The sequence below is a fragment of the Cervus canadensis genome, chromosome 2 (genome assembly GCF_019320065.1).
Source record: "Cervus canadensis isolate Bull #8, Minnesota chromosome 2, ASM1932006v1, whole genome shotgun sequence".
Taxonomy (NCBI): Eukaryota; Metazoa; Chordata; class Mammalia; order Artiodactyla; family Cervidae; genus Cervus; species Cervus canadensis.
In genome coordinates, this window is record NC_057387.1 from 18,451,855 (window position 1) to 18,467,644 (window position 15,790).

Consider the following 15,790-nt stretch of genomic DNA (forward strand, 5'->3'; position numbering starts at 1 on the left):
AATTAAAATAACTACCATATAATTTAGTAATTCTACTTCTGAGAATTTTTCCAAAGGAAATGAAAACACTAACTTGAAAAGATACATGTACCCCATGTTCATGGCAACATTATTTACAGTAGCTAAGACATGGAAGCAATTTAAATATCAATTATGGATGAACAGATAAAGAAAATGGATACACACACACAAACATACACATATACATACATTGGAATACTAATCAGCCATAAAAAGAGGAAATCTTGCCATTCATAACAACATGGATGGGCCTTGAGGGCATTATGCTAAGTGAAATAATTCAGACAGAGAAAGACAAATACTGTTATGATCTCACTTATATCTGGAATCTAAAACAAAACCAAAAAATTCCAAAATTTTAGATATAGAGAACAGATTAGTACTTGCTAGGGATGGGAAGGGGAAGAATGCCACAATGTGTGAAGATCAAAAGACACAAAACTTCAGTTATAAAATAAATAAATCCTGGGGGTGTAATATATAGCATGGTAACTATAGTTACTAACATTGTATTATATATTTTAAAGTTGCTAAGAAAACAGACTTTCAAATGGGCTTCCCAGGTGGCATGAGCGGTAAAGAACCTGCCGGCCAATGCAGGAGACATGAGCAACGTGGGTTTGATCCTTGGGTTGGGAGGATCCCCTGGAGCAGGGCATGGCAATCCACTCCAGTATTCTTGCCTGGAAAATCCCACTGACAGAGGAGCCTGGTGGGCTACATACAGTCCACAGGGTCGCACAGAGTTGGACACAACTGAAGCCACAAAGCACTCAAGAAAATAGATCTTAAAAGTTCTCATCACAAGGAAAAAACTATGTGTGATGATGGATGCTAACTAGACTTATTGTGGCGATTATTTCTCAATATACATAAATACTGAATCAACACGATGTACACCTGAAACTAATATAACATTTATGCCTATTTCAATAAAAATCAAACAAAGTATCAATAATACATCATTTAATATAATTAAGAAAAACCCCACATTACCATGTTACTTGATTCAGAAATGCAACTTAGAAACCAACAAAATTCTGTAAAGCAGTTATCCTTCAATTAAAAAAAAAAAAAGTAACTTGACGAAAACGAACACCCTTTCATTATACAAACTTCCAGGAAACTAGGAATAAGAGAAAAATCCCTCAATATGATAAAGAGTATTCATGAAAGCCTTACAGTTAGTATCATAATCAATGGTAAAAGACTGAAAGATCCCCCAAAAGTCAAGGAACAAGAAAGACAAGGATGCCTGCTTTCACCACTGCTATTCAACAATTTAAGGAAGTTCTATCCAGAGCTAGTAGATAAGAAAGAAAAATGAAAGGCATGGCAACCCACTCCAGTATTCTTGTCTGGAGAATCCCATGGACGGAGGAGCCTGGTGGGCTATAGTCCACGGGGTTGCAAAGAGTCGGACACGACTGAGTGACTTCACTTCACTTCACTTCAAGTTGGGAAGGAAAAACTACAACTATCTCTGTCTGCAGATGACATGATCCTATACATAGAAAATCCCCCCAAATACACAAAAAGCAACTAGAGCTAATAGACTTGACTAAGTTGCTGGGTACAAGATAAAAACACAAAAATCAGTTGTTTCCGTATATCAGAAGTGAATAATCTGAAAATGAAATTAAGAAAGCAGTCCCATTTGTAACAGTGTGTAAGAAAATTAAATATTTAGGAATAAGTCTAACCAGGGAGGTGAAAGATTTTTACACTGAAAACTATAAAACTGATGAAAGAAAATTAAAGAAGACCTAGATAATGGAAAGACAGCCTAAGTCTCTTTTTTTTTTATTTTTTATTTTTTTGCCTAAGTCTCTTTTAATGGACAGGAAAATTTAACACTGTTAAAATGGCAATAACCAACCAAAAGATCTACAGGTTCAACCCAATCCCTATAAAATTCTAACAGCCTTTTCCATAGAAGTGGAAAAGCTGATCCTCAAATTCATATAGAATTGCACAAGGTCCAGAACAGCCAAAACAACTTTGAAAAAGAAGGATAAAATTAGTGGATTCATACTTTTCCAACTTCAGAACTTACTACAAAGCTACAGTAAGTAAAACAGTATGGACAAACATACAGGTTAATACAACAGAATAGAGTCCAGAAATAAACCTTTGCAGATATGGTCAACTGATTTTCAACAAGACTTCCAAGGCCATTCAAAGGGGAAAGAATAGTATTTTTCTTCTATTTTTTTTTTTTTTTCAAAAATATGGAACGCTTCACGAATTTGCGTGTCATCCTTGCGCAGGGGCCATGCTAATCTTCTCTGTATCGTTCCAATTTTAGTATATGTGCTGCCGAAGCGAGCACAAGAATAGTATTTTTAACAAATGGTTCTGGGAAACTGCATATCCATATGCAAAAGAATGAAGTTGAACCTTTATATCACATTAAAAAATTAAGTAAAAATGGATCAAAGAACCAATTTAAGAACTAAAACTATAAAACTCTTAGAAGAAAGCATTGGGAAAATCTTTATGACATTAGATTTGGCAAAGATTTCAGTGATATGACACCAAAAGTCAGGCAACAAATAAATTGGACTTTATCAAAATTAAGAACTTTTGTGCATCGAGTTACTCTCAATAAAGTGAACAGATAACTTATAGAATGAGAGAAAATATTTACAAATCATGTATCTGATAAGGGATTACTGTTGAGACTATAGAAAGAGCTTCTAAAACTCAACAACAACAACAACAGAAGCCAATTCAAAAATGGGCAAAGGACCTGAATAGACATTTCTCCAAAGAAGATACATAAATCATCCATGAAAAGATGCTCAACATCATTAATCATTAGGGAAATGCAAATCAAAACCACAATGATATACCACTTTGTATCTACTAGGATGGCTATAATTAAAAACAAAACAAAATAAGTGCTAATGAGGATGTACAGAAACTGGAACCTTATCATGGCTGGTAAGACTGTCAAAGACTGCAGCCTCTGTAGAAAAGTTTGGTGGTTCCTCAAACTATTGAACTATCACATGACCCAATAATTCTACTCCAAGATACACATCCAAAGAATGGAAAGCAATGACTTTATCAGATATATGCACAAGGTTCACAGCAGCATTACCCTACAATAGCCAACAGATGGAAACACCCAAGTGTCCATTAACAGATGAAATTAACAAAATGCGGTATATCACATACAACAGAATATTACTCAACCATAAAAATGAATGAGATTTTGATGTAAGCTGTAAGATGAATGGACCTTGAAAACATGCTTAGCTTTCAAGTAAGTCAGGCATAGAAGGACAAATACTGTATGATTCCACTTATATGAGTTATTTAGATCAGGTAAATTCATAGAGACAGAAGGTAGACAAGAAGTTGCCAGGGAATGAGGAGAGGAAGGAAGAGGGATATTGGGATGATGAGAAAGCTTTGAGTGTAGAAAGAAGTAATAGTTATACAACACTGTGTTTTTAATGTCACTGAATTGTACTCTTACGATTAAGATAATAAATATGTATATTTTACCACAAGAGTTAACTATATACCCCCCAAATGAAAACACGTCCACACAAAAACTTGTCTATGAATGTTCACACTAGTCAAAAAGAAGAAATAATTCAAATGTCCATCAAATGATAAATAAATAACTGAAGTACTATAACCATTCAATGAAATATTATTTGGAAATAAAAAATCAAGTTAAAACTGGGGAAATTTGTGACTTCGCTGGCTGTTCAATGGTTAAGACTCTGTGCTTCCACTGCAGGCAGCAGGGTTTGATCCCTGGTTGGGGAACTAAGATTCCACATGCCACATGGCATGGCCAAAAAGAACAAAAAAACAAAACAAAAAACCTAGGCAAATTCTAACAAGATTGGTGAATTATATCAATTTCAGTACTCTGATTATCATATACTAAAACTTTGAGAAATTTTACCAATGGGGGATTCTAGACAAGGCATATAAAGATCTCTCTCTATATTAATTCTTACAACTGCATGGCAATATACTGGGTTGGCCAAAAAGTTCCTTCAAGTTTTTCTGTAAGATGTTATGGAAGAAACGGAACGAACTTTTTGACCAACTCAATACAAATGTCTCAATAAAAACTTCAATTTAAAAAAACTGTTCCAGAAGGTGACACTGGCTGTGACCTCAAAGTGCCCTGTGCAAGATTCTCCTATAATTTTATGCCATAGGCTTAGTTATTCATATTAAAGTTTTTGAACTTGCCTTTGAGGAAAAAAAGAATGAAGTGCTGATACATGCCACAACATGGATGAACCTTGAAAATATTATCCTTGGAAGTCAGTCACAAAAAACCATAAGTTGTATGGTTTCGTTTATATGAAATATCCAGAATAGGCAAATCTACAGAGATAGAACGTAATTAGTGGTTGTCGGAGCTGGGCAGGAGGGCTGGGAAATGTGGGGAAAACTGCTAGTGAGCATAGGGTTTATTTTGGGGATGATGAAAATGTTCTAAACTTAGGTTGTGATGATGGTTGCACAGCTGTGTGAATATACTAAAATCCATTTAATTGTATACTTTTAATGGGTCAACTGTATGATGACCCTGTGTGTGAATTACACAACCGTATGTGAATGATACATCAACACAGACGTTAAAAAAATTTATTGTGAGCTTATGAGGTGCACAGAGGTAAGGTGAAGCTTTGGAAAACTTTATGTATTGATTAATCATGCCTTTTTGGTCCCTCATTAGTACAGTTTAACAGTGAAATATATATATATCTTACTCAGCACCCTGAATTCCTATACTTCTTCTCCTAACCTTAAGAGTAGGGTAAAGATTATAAAATGTGGGATTTTTTAAATCATTCTGCATCATCTTACCGGTGAGTAGCTCTATCCATGTTTGGACAGTTTCTGTGGGTTCAGTTGCTTTGATGTGCTTGAGAGTTTCATCCAGTAAAACATCACCCGTTGGGCTGTCTGACTTTAGCAGTACCTTTCAGAAAAGAAGAAACAAGAGACTTTGCTTCATCTACTTCATTCAAATTAAAATCAGTGAATATGCTATACATATATTATTGGTTAAATGTCATAGGAAAAGCAAAGCAGCATAACATATTTTCTCTGTTTCCTCAAGAAATTTAAAACCTAGTATGGATAGATAAAAATAACATTTGAACTGGGCCCCAGTGGCAAACTGGATATAAATGATAATGGAGAAAAAAGATTCAATAATAACTCTTTGAGCCTGGAAAACCAACTTGTGAAACAATTAGTAAAGATAGGAAACTCAGGTAAAATTGATGAAGCTTGGTTTTAACTGATATGGGATAGTCAAGTTGAAATGTCTGGACAATAGTTAACTATGTTCCTGGAGGTGGAAAAAGAAGACAGGTCTAGAAATTTGAAAATATCATAAGGGTGATAGATGAAGCTGTAAAGGTAAATGATATCTCTAAAAGGATACAAAGTGATATAAATTGAGATTTAGATATTAAGAGGATGTAATATAACAAAGCTCAAGAAAAGAGGAAGTTTCAAACAGAAGGTAGTCAAAAGTGTCAAACACCACATACAGGTTAAAAGAGAAAAATAAATTGAAGACTGAAAATTAGCTGGTGACACCTAAAAATGTAGTTTCACTAGAGTGTTAAGTATGACAGTGAAGTTGTCAGTGGAAAAAATGAGTAATACGAAAATGGAGAGAGTGTATAACTCATGCTAGAGAGGACTTGCAAAATAATTGGAAGGAGGGAAACTGAATGGTTATCTGAGGTTGACCAGGGTTAAGACTGCATCTGACTCACATGTTTACCTCCTCATCATATAATACTCTGTTTCATAATATTACAGCTATAGATAAATACAGAAAAATAATCAACACCATCCTAGATGTGACTTTTCTGCATAAAAAGGGAAGACAAAACCGTGAACTTCTTATAACTCTTTAGACCTTGGATACTTAGATTTCTCTCTCTGCTACAGGATAATTAAACCTGTTAGACAATGGGACAAATGAATAAGTGGTATTTTTATTGTCTCACGTCTCAAATCTTCCTATTCTTCCAAAATGGACTGTTGGTATCTGCCCTTTCTTAAGAGGATATTCATGGAGGATGCTCTACCTTTCTGTCTAGTAGTCGCTTCTTACGCATGGTGGGGGGTTCTAGATAGATTCGACCTCGCATGGCCAGCTCTATCAGGATGCCACCTCGCAGGCCAGATGATATGCAGTCATTCCAGAAAGATGTGTAACCCTAGGAAACGGGAAAAGAGAAACGAAAGAACGTTCTGAAAGGGATATGGACTTGCAGCAAGCACCCAAAGAATGTTCCATTTTGTTCTGTGATTCATTTCATATCACATTACATGAACTCAAGGCAAAATATAGAATAAATGAAAAAAAATCTCTTTAACTTCCTTAATCCACCCCTCCCCCCAAAGTATGACTTTCTAACTTCAAGTTCTTTGTGAATTCCTATGGTTGGAATGTTAAGTTAATAATTGGCATGCCAAATTTCAATTTTTGAGAATAATTTTGGCTTCTTTGCTTTCATGACATTCTAAATTTCACAGTGGGATACAAATAAGTGAAGTAGAAAGATGTATACCATTTGAGCTTTTATACCGCCAAGGTATGTATTGGTTGCAAGCTATTTTGATGAATGGTATAGTAGAAACCCAACTCTGCCACTGACTAGTTAAGTGCATTGGGTGTGTTACTCAACCTTTCTCAAGTGCAATGTCCTCATCTATAAAACGAGGGAACTAATATCTATATAAGTTCGTCAAGAATAAGTAAGATATATATTATCAATATAAGAAACCATTTAGTATAACACCTGGCATATTGTAGGCACTTACATGTTAGTTTCCCTTCCCGAGGAACTACAGGGAATACAAAGATATACAATTAATAGCCACTATCTTAAGGATCTGAAAATGTAGCTGTAAAGACCTACAAACTTGAGGGAAGCTTTCTGTGACAATATAAAATTTAAATAAAGGCTCAATTGAAAAATGGAGTAGAAGAGACAGGTATAAATTACAATAGAAAGCCTGGTTTAGATGATACTTTTCCAATTATAAATTACTTTTGGGCTAGAGTTGTCAGGAACTCTTATGGGACTTGAGCTGGGATTTGAAGAATAGATTGGACTTAGCAGAGAGTGAGGGTTTTCCAGATGAAGGAAGTCATTCAAATTCTACCTATTCTTCAAAAGGGCATTTTAAGCAAAAGCATTAAGGAAGGAGACCTCAAATATGTTTAGAGATTTAACTCAAGGATTTAAAGAGAACTTACGAGATAAAGTTGGTCAGGCTAGGCTGTAGAAAGGCTGTAGCCTTGAAGCTCTGAACTTTTTACTGAAAGGCAATATTGAATTCTAAAAGTTTTAAGCAAGGAGTTGTGATTAACGCAAGGAAGACCTATCAGTTATGAACTGTGTAACACTTTTTAGCTATCTTTGGGTGCAGCTTTCCCTCTCACTGGAGAGAGGCTGGGTGTGATGTTGGCAGATTCTAGCATGGCTTTATTTATTTATTTCCTAGCATGGCTTTAAAGCATGACCAAGACTAAGTCACTATTCATAACAGTAATGTCTAATATATATTGAACACTTAACTATGTTGTAGATTTGTGCTAAGCTTCTTTGCATGCACTATATGATTATATCTTCACAACAATCCTGTAAGGGAGGTTCTACTATTATCCACATTTTAAAGATGAGGAAACTAAGGCTTATGGAGGTTATGTAACATGACAGAGGTCACAAAGCTAAGTGGCAAAGCCTTGAAAAACAGCTTTTAAAAATTCCAGGGACTTTCCTGGTGGTCCACTGGTTAAGACTGCATGCTTCTAAGGCAGGAGGTGTGGACTCGATCCTTGGTAGGAAACTAAGATCCTGTATGCCAAATGGTGCGGCCAGAAAAAATCCAGTTTTCCTATTTATTGATTTAGAAGTTATACATTCACTTTTCTTTAGGAAGTTATCTTTGAAATTTTAACATGCATGATAATTAATTTAAAATTAATATACTAGTTCATTTTTAAAACAAATCAATATATTAATCTATCCTAACTGGCCAATATTGAATCTTTTACTTCACAAATTAGACATCACTATTTTATACAGGTAGCACTTGTTTAGATTTACTCAGATGCTTACCAAATTCTTTGCTCACTATTCCTTCTTGCATCTCAGATCTCCTTTCTGGTACCATTTCCCTTCTTCCTAAAGTAGAATTTCCTTTAAGTAAAAGTCTGTTGAAGGCAAATTCTATTTTGTTGATCTAAAATGTCTTCATTTTACCATTGTTTTAAAAATATTGTTTTTCTGGACATAAAATTCTAGATAGTTTTCTCTTTATCATATTGAAGATATTATGCCCTCCTCTTCTAGCTTCCATTGTTGCAGTAAGAAATCTATCATTCTTACTGATTGTGGGAGGTGGCTTGTCTTTTTTCTTTGGTCCTTTAATATTTTTCTCTTTTGGTATTTTTCCGTTTGACTACAGCATAAGTGTGTGTCAATCTACGTATCCTGTTTGGTATACACTTCCCATATCTGTAGGCTCATTTATTACTTCTCAAAAAATGTTAATTCTTATTTCTAAGAATTTTGGCTTTCCTCTATTCCCTTAATTCTTTCAATTTTTCTTATTCTAACCTCCCGGCCTTTTAACCTCTCCTATATATTTTCCATTTCCGTTGCCTCTGTATTGCTTTTTCAAGAGTTAGTTCATATCTGACTTCCAATTTACTCTCTATCTATATTTAATATGTTAAACTAACCCTGAGAAAGTGTTAGTCGCTCAGTCGTGTCCAACTCTTTGCAACCCCATGGACTGTAGCCCACCAGGCTCCCCTGTCCATGGAATTCTTCAGGCAAGAATATTGGAGAGGGTAGCTATTCCCCTCTCTTTCCAGGGATTGAACTTGGGTCTCCTGCACTGCAGGCAGATTCTTTATCATCAGAGCCATGGCTTTACACTCTTAAAGTTTATTTTTCATATTTACCTGGTCATTTGTGATCATTTCATCTTTTGTGATTCATTTTGTATTCATTTTGTGATTCTTTTATTTCTTTACAAACATCATAGACATTTCATATTGTTTGATCATTTTAATACCTAAGGTCCTTGAATGAACCATTGTTACTTCTGCTGATTCTTTCTCATGGGTGTATTTTTCTTTGTATGTTTGATGACATTTGATTAAGAGGCCCATATTTAAGTTTTTGTAAATCTATGAGATTTTGGAGGCCTAAATTGAGGATGTATTCCTTTACTTTTTTTTTTTTTTTAACCACAACATGTGGCACATGGGATCTTCCCTGATAAGGGATCAGACCTGTGCCCCCTGCATTGCAAGCCTGGAGTCTCAACTACTGGATCACCAGGGAAGACCCTGAGGATATCTTCCTTTAGAGAAGATCTGCATTTGCTTCTGCTGTGAGTAAGGCATGGGTGGGAATGGAAGACTGCCAAGAATATAGTTTTGGTGGCGGTGGGGAGCACACTATATGACTTGTGAGATCTTAATTCCCTGACCAGGGATCAAACCTGGGTCCCTGGAAAAGGAAATACCAAGTCCTAACCACTGGACTACCAGGGAATTCCCCCAACAATACATTAAAAATTAAGTCTTACCACTATACTGCAGAACTAGAGGTCTTCTAATTCCATTTTTCCTATAATCTTCAAGCTAAAATAAATTATATAACTCCCTTCCCCTCTGCTCCTCCCAGTCAAATCCAAATTTCTTAGTTAAAGTAGTAGTGAAAGTGTTAGTCACTTAGTTGTGTCCAACTCTTTTTGACCTCATGGACAGTAGCCCACCAAGCTCCTCTGTTCATGAAATTCTCCAGGCAAGAATACTGGAGTGGGTTGCCATTCCCTTCTCCAGGGAATCTTCTCTACCCAGGGATTGAACCTGGGTCTCCCTTATTGCACTTAAATCAGGAGGCTGCTTACTTGTTCCTTTCTGGCTTATTTTCCCTAGAACACTATTCTCCAGCTTTCTGGAACAATTTTAAGTACTCTTAATGCATCTTTTTTGCCTACTGGCCCTTTGCACACACAGTTCTGTCTAAAGAAACAAAATTCTTTACTCAGCTCTTCCTTGTTCTTAAGGATTGAGTACAAGGGTCACATCTTCCACATAACCTTCTCTAACATTATCTTTCCCTCCACTCCACCCTTTGGGTTAGGTTCCTCACCTGGGTGTGTGTGTGGGGGTCTACTTCTCCCCTACCATTTATTATTTCATATTGCAATCAACTGCTTGTCCTCAGTAGAATATAAATTTATTATATATTCTATATAAGGAGAGAATATGAAACTGAATACTATCTCAGAATACAGAAATACTGTAGTATTTCTCAATAAATGTTTCTGGAAAGCACAAATTTATGATTTAAAGTAAATATGTTAACTTGGTAAAAGCTCAGTCTGAACTATAAGCATTCCTAGATTTATCCAAATTTTCTGAGGGTCTGATCTTAGACTCAAAGGTGGGATTAGTTCTCTTCGCTGCCTGCCTCATGGCTACAAGAGTAACCCTTGTAACTCCTCTTTAAGGAGGGAGTAAGCCCTACCCACCACCCCCCACTCCTGAGTAATACTTGGTTTTATAGAAGTTAGCTGCCTAGTTAAGGTTAAACTATAACTTTACTTTAGAATATATAATTTACTTAGGTATAACTTTTAATCCTGTTGACTATGAATCTCAACAGGTGTACAAACATTTCAATCAGTAACATAGCAATTAGAGGAAAGTTTTCCTTGTTTTTTCATTTCTACCTGACCATATAACTTCTGTTTCAGTAACAATGATGTCAGATTGTCAACAGAACTATAAATGAGAAGTACCGCAAATAAAGAAATAATGGCCAGGATGTACAAACTGTGTGTTTTTCAATATTACCCTTTCCCAACATAGTATCTCACACTATATAAAACTCTTCAAATCAGTTTTTTAACTTTCTTTTTATTGAATCATGTCATAATAGTAAAAACTATAAGAATACACATGAAGACTTTTAAATACAGTTATAACTCTGAAGTCCATTTTCCTCTAAATTTATCTAGCTGTCTTGGTAAATTCTCAAGCCATATATCTTGAAGATTCCGTGTTAAAGGGTCAGTGCTTTAGTATGCAGGATGATCTAGCATGTGCATACTGAAGTTCACCATTCAATCATTACATTTAATTACCAAAGGCTGTGTACGTGAGGGAAAAGAGAAAGAGAAAAATTTTAGAATCTACTGAGAAACCAAAATTGCACACTGCTTCATGGTCAACAGAAAATACTGGAGGACTGGCAGAATGAGATCTTTGAATAGTAGACTTTGTCTTGATTATAAATGTAATATATAATTGTCAAAAAAAGAGGAGAGATTTTAGAAATGTATAATTTAGAAAGTAGAAGTCTCATAATCTTATCACTTCCACGTAACAGTTTAGTGGATATTTTCTAGATTTCATATGCATAGTCTACTGTAGTATATGTTTGCTAATATTACATACAGAAATAAGATTATACTGAGTGGCAACTTTCCACTTAGGCATTATTTTGGATATCTTTCCACATTACTAAACACACAGCTACCTCAATCATTGTTATGGGCATAGTACTGCATTTTATTTTTTTTTTATTTTTTATTTTTTTATTTATTTTTTTTTTAGTACTGCATTTTAAATACACTACAGTTTATCTATTCAAGTCCTTATTGATATATGTTTGGATTGCCTACAGTTTTTTGCCATTATAAAAAAATGCTGTAAAGAAATATTCATTTGTATGTGTACTTCTTACACGTAAATAAATTCTTAGAAGAATAAATTCTTAACAGAAATGTATATATTCTTAGAATAAATATAAATTTATTCTTATAAATAAATTTCTTAGAAGAAATTTTTGAGTCAAAGATTATACATATTGAAACTTTTGATAATACTGTTTTAGTCTTGTAAAAGTTTGGGCAATTAGATTTCAGTAGGGACTTCCCTGGCGGTCCAGTGGTTAAGACTTTGCCTTCCAATGCAGGGGGTAAGGGTTCGATCCCTGGCAGGGAGTTAAGATCCCACATGCCTTGGGGCCAAAAAACTAAAACATAAAACAGAAGCAATCTTGTAACAGATTCAATAAAGACTTAAGAAAAAAAAAGGATTTCAATAAATTCTGATAGTCAACACCTTTGCACTGAATTTCCACTTAGTCAAGTGTTCGTTATTCAAACCTCTTTAAAGACACACCTTAAAACAACTCTGAAGGTTAAAGATTATAAAGTTGCCTGCTTGGGGTAAAAAGAGGAAAGAAACCAAAGAAGCGTAAAGCATCATTAAAAGGAGCTTCTAAAAATGTTAGAAAACCCTTACATTAAAGTTGAATGAAAAACAGGCAAATATATAATTGCATATTCAAGATTATCAGTTATGTAAAATACTGTCTACTTTAAAAAGTGGTTTTCTAATTTTTCCAAGTTAAAAAAATATTTTATTAGGAAGAAATCTCAGGAAAAAATCTTTCTCTCCCCCCTAATCTGAAGATTCAACATTAAAATTGCTTCACTTTCCATTTCAGAAGGAATTTTGGTGTGTCTTCCTGAAGCCTTTTCTATATGGGCAATGCTAAAGCCCAATGTCTGCAAGATGATTTCCAGGATTATCAAAAATTATACAAGAAAAAAAGTTTTACAAGCAAAATGAATTTTATTTCATTTTTTCCCTCTAAAAATTACTTTAAAGAAGAGTTAATCTACTATTTTCCTTTAAAGTACTCTATTAGGGACTTTCCTGGTGGTCCAGTGGTTAAGATTTTGCCTTCCAATACAGGGGGTGTATGTTCAATCCCCAGTCAGGGAGCTAAGATCCCACATGCCTCTTGGCCAAAATCCAAAAACAGAAAGTAGAAGCAATATTGTAACAAATTCAGTAAAGACTTAAAAAAAAAAAGTACTCTATTAAATGAATGGCTCCAAAATTTGATCTATTTTCCTCTTTTATAAATTAATGTGATTTATTCTAACTCCAATTAATATTTCTATGTCCACAGAGCTAAAAGAGACATTTTAGACAAGAGATTAAGCATTACTAAAAGCTCACTTTGCTTAACCACAATGGGGAATAAGGAACTGTGACCTGGATGTTATTCTAATTTTTTAACAGATGATTTCAGCATGATTGGGAAGAATGGATTATAAACCTAGACAAATGGATATAATTTCTCAATAAACTACATGAAGACTATATCCTTTTAGAATTATTCAGAACACTGGGTGGGAAGATGTAAAGCTGTTCATAATAATCAGTTTATTAGTTTTCTCAGGGCTGCCAATTGAGGTTTTTTGTGTGTGTATGTGAAAGCCAGGAATCCTAACCACTAAGCCACCCAGGAAACTCCTTTTTTTAAAAAAAATAAAAGCCACTATCAAAAGTTCAGAAAATAAAAACAAATAACACAGTGGTTGCACTAGTGGTGAAGAATCCAACTGCCAATGCAGGAGAAGCAAGAGGCATGGGTTTGATCCCTGAGTTGGGAAGATTCCCTAGAGTAAGAAAAGGCAGCACACTTCAATATTCTTGCCTGGGAAATCCCATGAACAGAGGAGCCTGGTGGGCTTCAGTCCATGAGGCCACAAAGAGTCAGACATGACTGAGCGACTAAGCAACGTGCCTTGTCAGTGCAAAAGAAATCCAAAATAAAAGAAAACTGGTCGCCCCCTCGCCTGTCACGCAACGTGTGTTCGTGGGGAACCTGGTGCTAAACCATTCATAGACGACCTGTTTCTGGGTCAGGGTTTCGTACGTAGCAGAGCAGCTCCCTCGCTGTGATCAATTGAAAGTCAGCCCTCGACACAAGGGTTTGTTAAATTAAAAAAGATATGAAATTTTTGAAAAAAGAAAACTGGTTATCTTTGAATATTCCTACCTTAGCTTTACACCTCATTCTGACCAGGAAAAAAGTCCTTAATTTTTATTCTAAACAATTTAAAAATGATTGTAGCATCAGAAACAGTAACTAACTTATATGCCTTTCTTTTCCCACAATCTGTTACTCAGCAGTATACATATATTTTAGAAAATACAGAAAGAAAAAAAAATCATATAAAATAAAATAAAAACTGCTCATAAATTCTGTCATCCTATTATTTGCATATATATGTGTATGTATATATAACTAGATTTTCTTCACACATATACTACCCATATCTTTTCTAACATCCACCAATTTACGCATCTGCTTCTTCTCTCACCACAGCTTTGGGGCTTTCCTCCATAGAACGTTTGTGTAAATTATGGAACAGAATGCACAAAAGAAAGTGAAGTCGCTCAGTTGTGTCCAACTCTTTGTGACCCTATGGACTGTTGCCTGCCAGGCTCCTCTGTCCATGGGGATTCTCCAGGCAAGAATCACACACTATAAATTTTCATAAAATGCTGAGGCACAGAGGCAGAAGAAACTGTGAGAGAATTTCGTAACTTTTCATAACAAGGAACCAATAGAATAGCCTAAAAGGGAACCATGATTTAAGAAAACATGATCCCAACACCCTTTTTGAAAAACACTTTTGGGAAATTCCCTGTTGGTCCAGTGGTTAGGACTCGGCGTTCACTGCTAAGGGCCTGGATTTGATCCCTGGTTGGGGAACCTTTACGATCCCATAAGCTGCGTGGCCAAAAACAAACAAACAAAAAATTGCAATACTATCACACCTGAAAAATTAACAATTCCTTAATACTATCAACTATTCTGTAAGCCTCCAAATTTCATTAATTGTTTAACATATTTTTTAGGATAATTGGTTTGTTTGAATTAGGAGTCAAACAAAGTCTACACATAGTCTTACGTTTCCCACAAGCTCTTTTTTAACCTTATTTGGGTCTTTTAGTAAATGACATTTATGAAAAGTGAGTGATGAAGAAAAGTGAAGGAGGAGAGTGAAAAAGTTGACTTAAAGCTCAACATTCAGAAAACTAAAATCATGGCATCTGGTCCCATCACTTCATTGGAAGTAGATGGGTAAACAGTGGAAACAGTGTCAGACTTTATTTTTTTGGGTTCCAAAATCACTGCAGATGGTGATTGCAGTCATGAAATTAAAAGACACTTACTTCTTGGAAGGAAAGTTATGACCAACCTAGATAGCATATTTAAAAGCAGAGACATTACTTTGCCAACAAAGGTCCGTCTAGTCAAGGCTATGGTTTTTCCAGTGGTCATGTATGGATGTGAGAGTGGGACCATAAAGAAAGCTGAGCACCGAAGAAATGATGTTTTTGAACTGTGGTGTTGGAGAAGACTCTTGAGAGTCCCTTGGACTGCAAGGAGATCCAACCAGTCCATCCTAAAGGAGATCAGTCCTGGGTGTTCATTGGAAGGGCTGATGTTGAAGCTGAAACTCCAATACTTGGGCCACCTCATGCGAAGAGTTGACTCACTGGAACAGACCCTAAAGCTGGGAAGAATTGGGGGCAGGAGGAGAAGGGGATGATAGAGGAGGAGATGGCTGGATGGCATCACTGACTCGATGGACATGAGTTTGGGTAAACTCTGGGAGTTGGTGATGGACAGGGAGGCCTGGTGTGCTGCGATTCATGGGATCACAAAGAGTCGGACACAACTGAGCGACTGAACTGAACTGAACTGAGGGCATAAAATATATAAAGATGTAATTTTGTAACATCAATAACTAAAAGGGGTGGGGTGGAGCTGTACAGAAGCAGTTTTTGTGTGCTATTTAAGTTGGTATAAATTCAACTTAAAATGTTATAACATTAGGATGTTAAATGTAATCC

At 35.5% G+C, this 15,790-nt stretch overlaps 1 protein-coding gene and 2 non-coding genes across 4 annotated transcripts in view; all 3 read right to left on the minus strand.

Moving 5' to 3' along the window:
- Positions 1–15,790, minus strand: part of GOLPH3L (golgi phosphoprotein 3 like) — a 42,935-nt gene that overhangs the window by 17,013 nt on the left and 10,132 nt on the right. The window contains exons 3-4 of one of the 2 annotated variants that reach the window (XM_043457578.1): positions 6,114–6,245; positions 4,870–4,984 (exon numbers count right to left, since the gene is read on the minus strand). In XM_043457578.1, the coding sequence (XP_043313513.1) occupies positions 4,870–4,984; positions 6,114–6,245 (247 nt within the window). The remainder of the gene's footprint in view (positions 1–4,869; positions 4,985–6,113; positions 6,246–15,790) is intronic. The other variant, XM_043457588.1, reaches the window with a different exon arrangement.
- Positions 2,247–2,353, minus strand: LOC122437405. Its single transcript, XR_006268234.1, has one exon. It is a non-coding gene; the product is annotated as a U6 spliceosomal RNA (small nuclear RNA).
- Positions 9,532–9,604, minus strand: TRNAG-UCC. Its single transcript has one exon. It is a non-coding gene; the product is annotated as a tRNA-Gly (tRNA).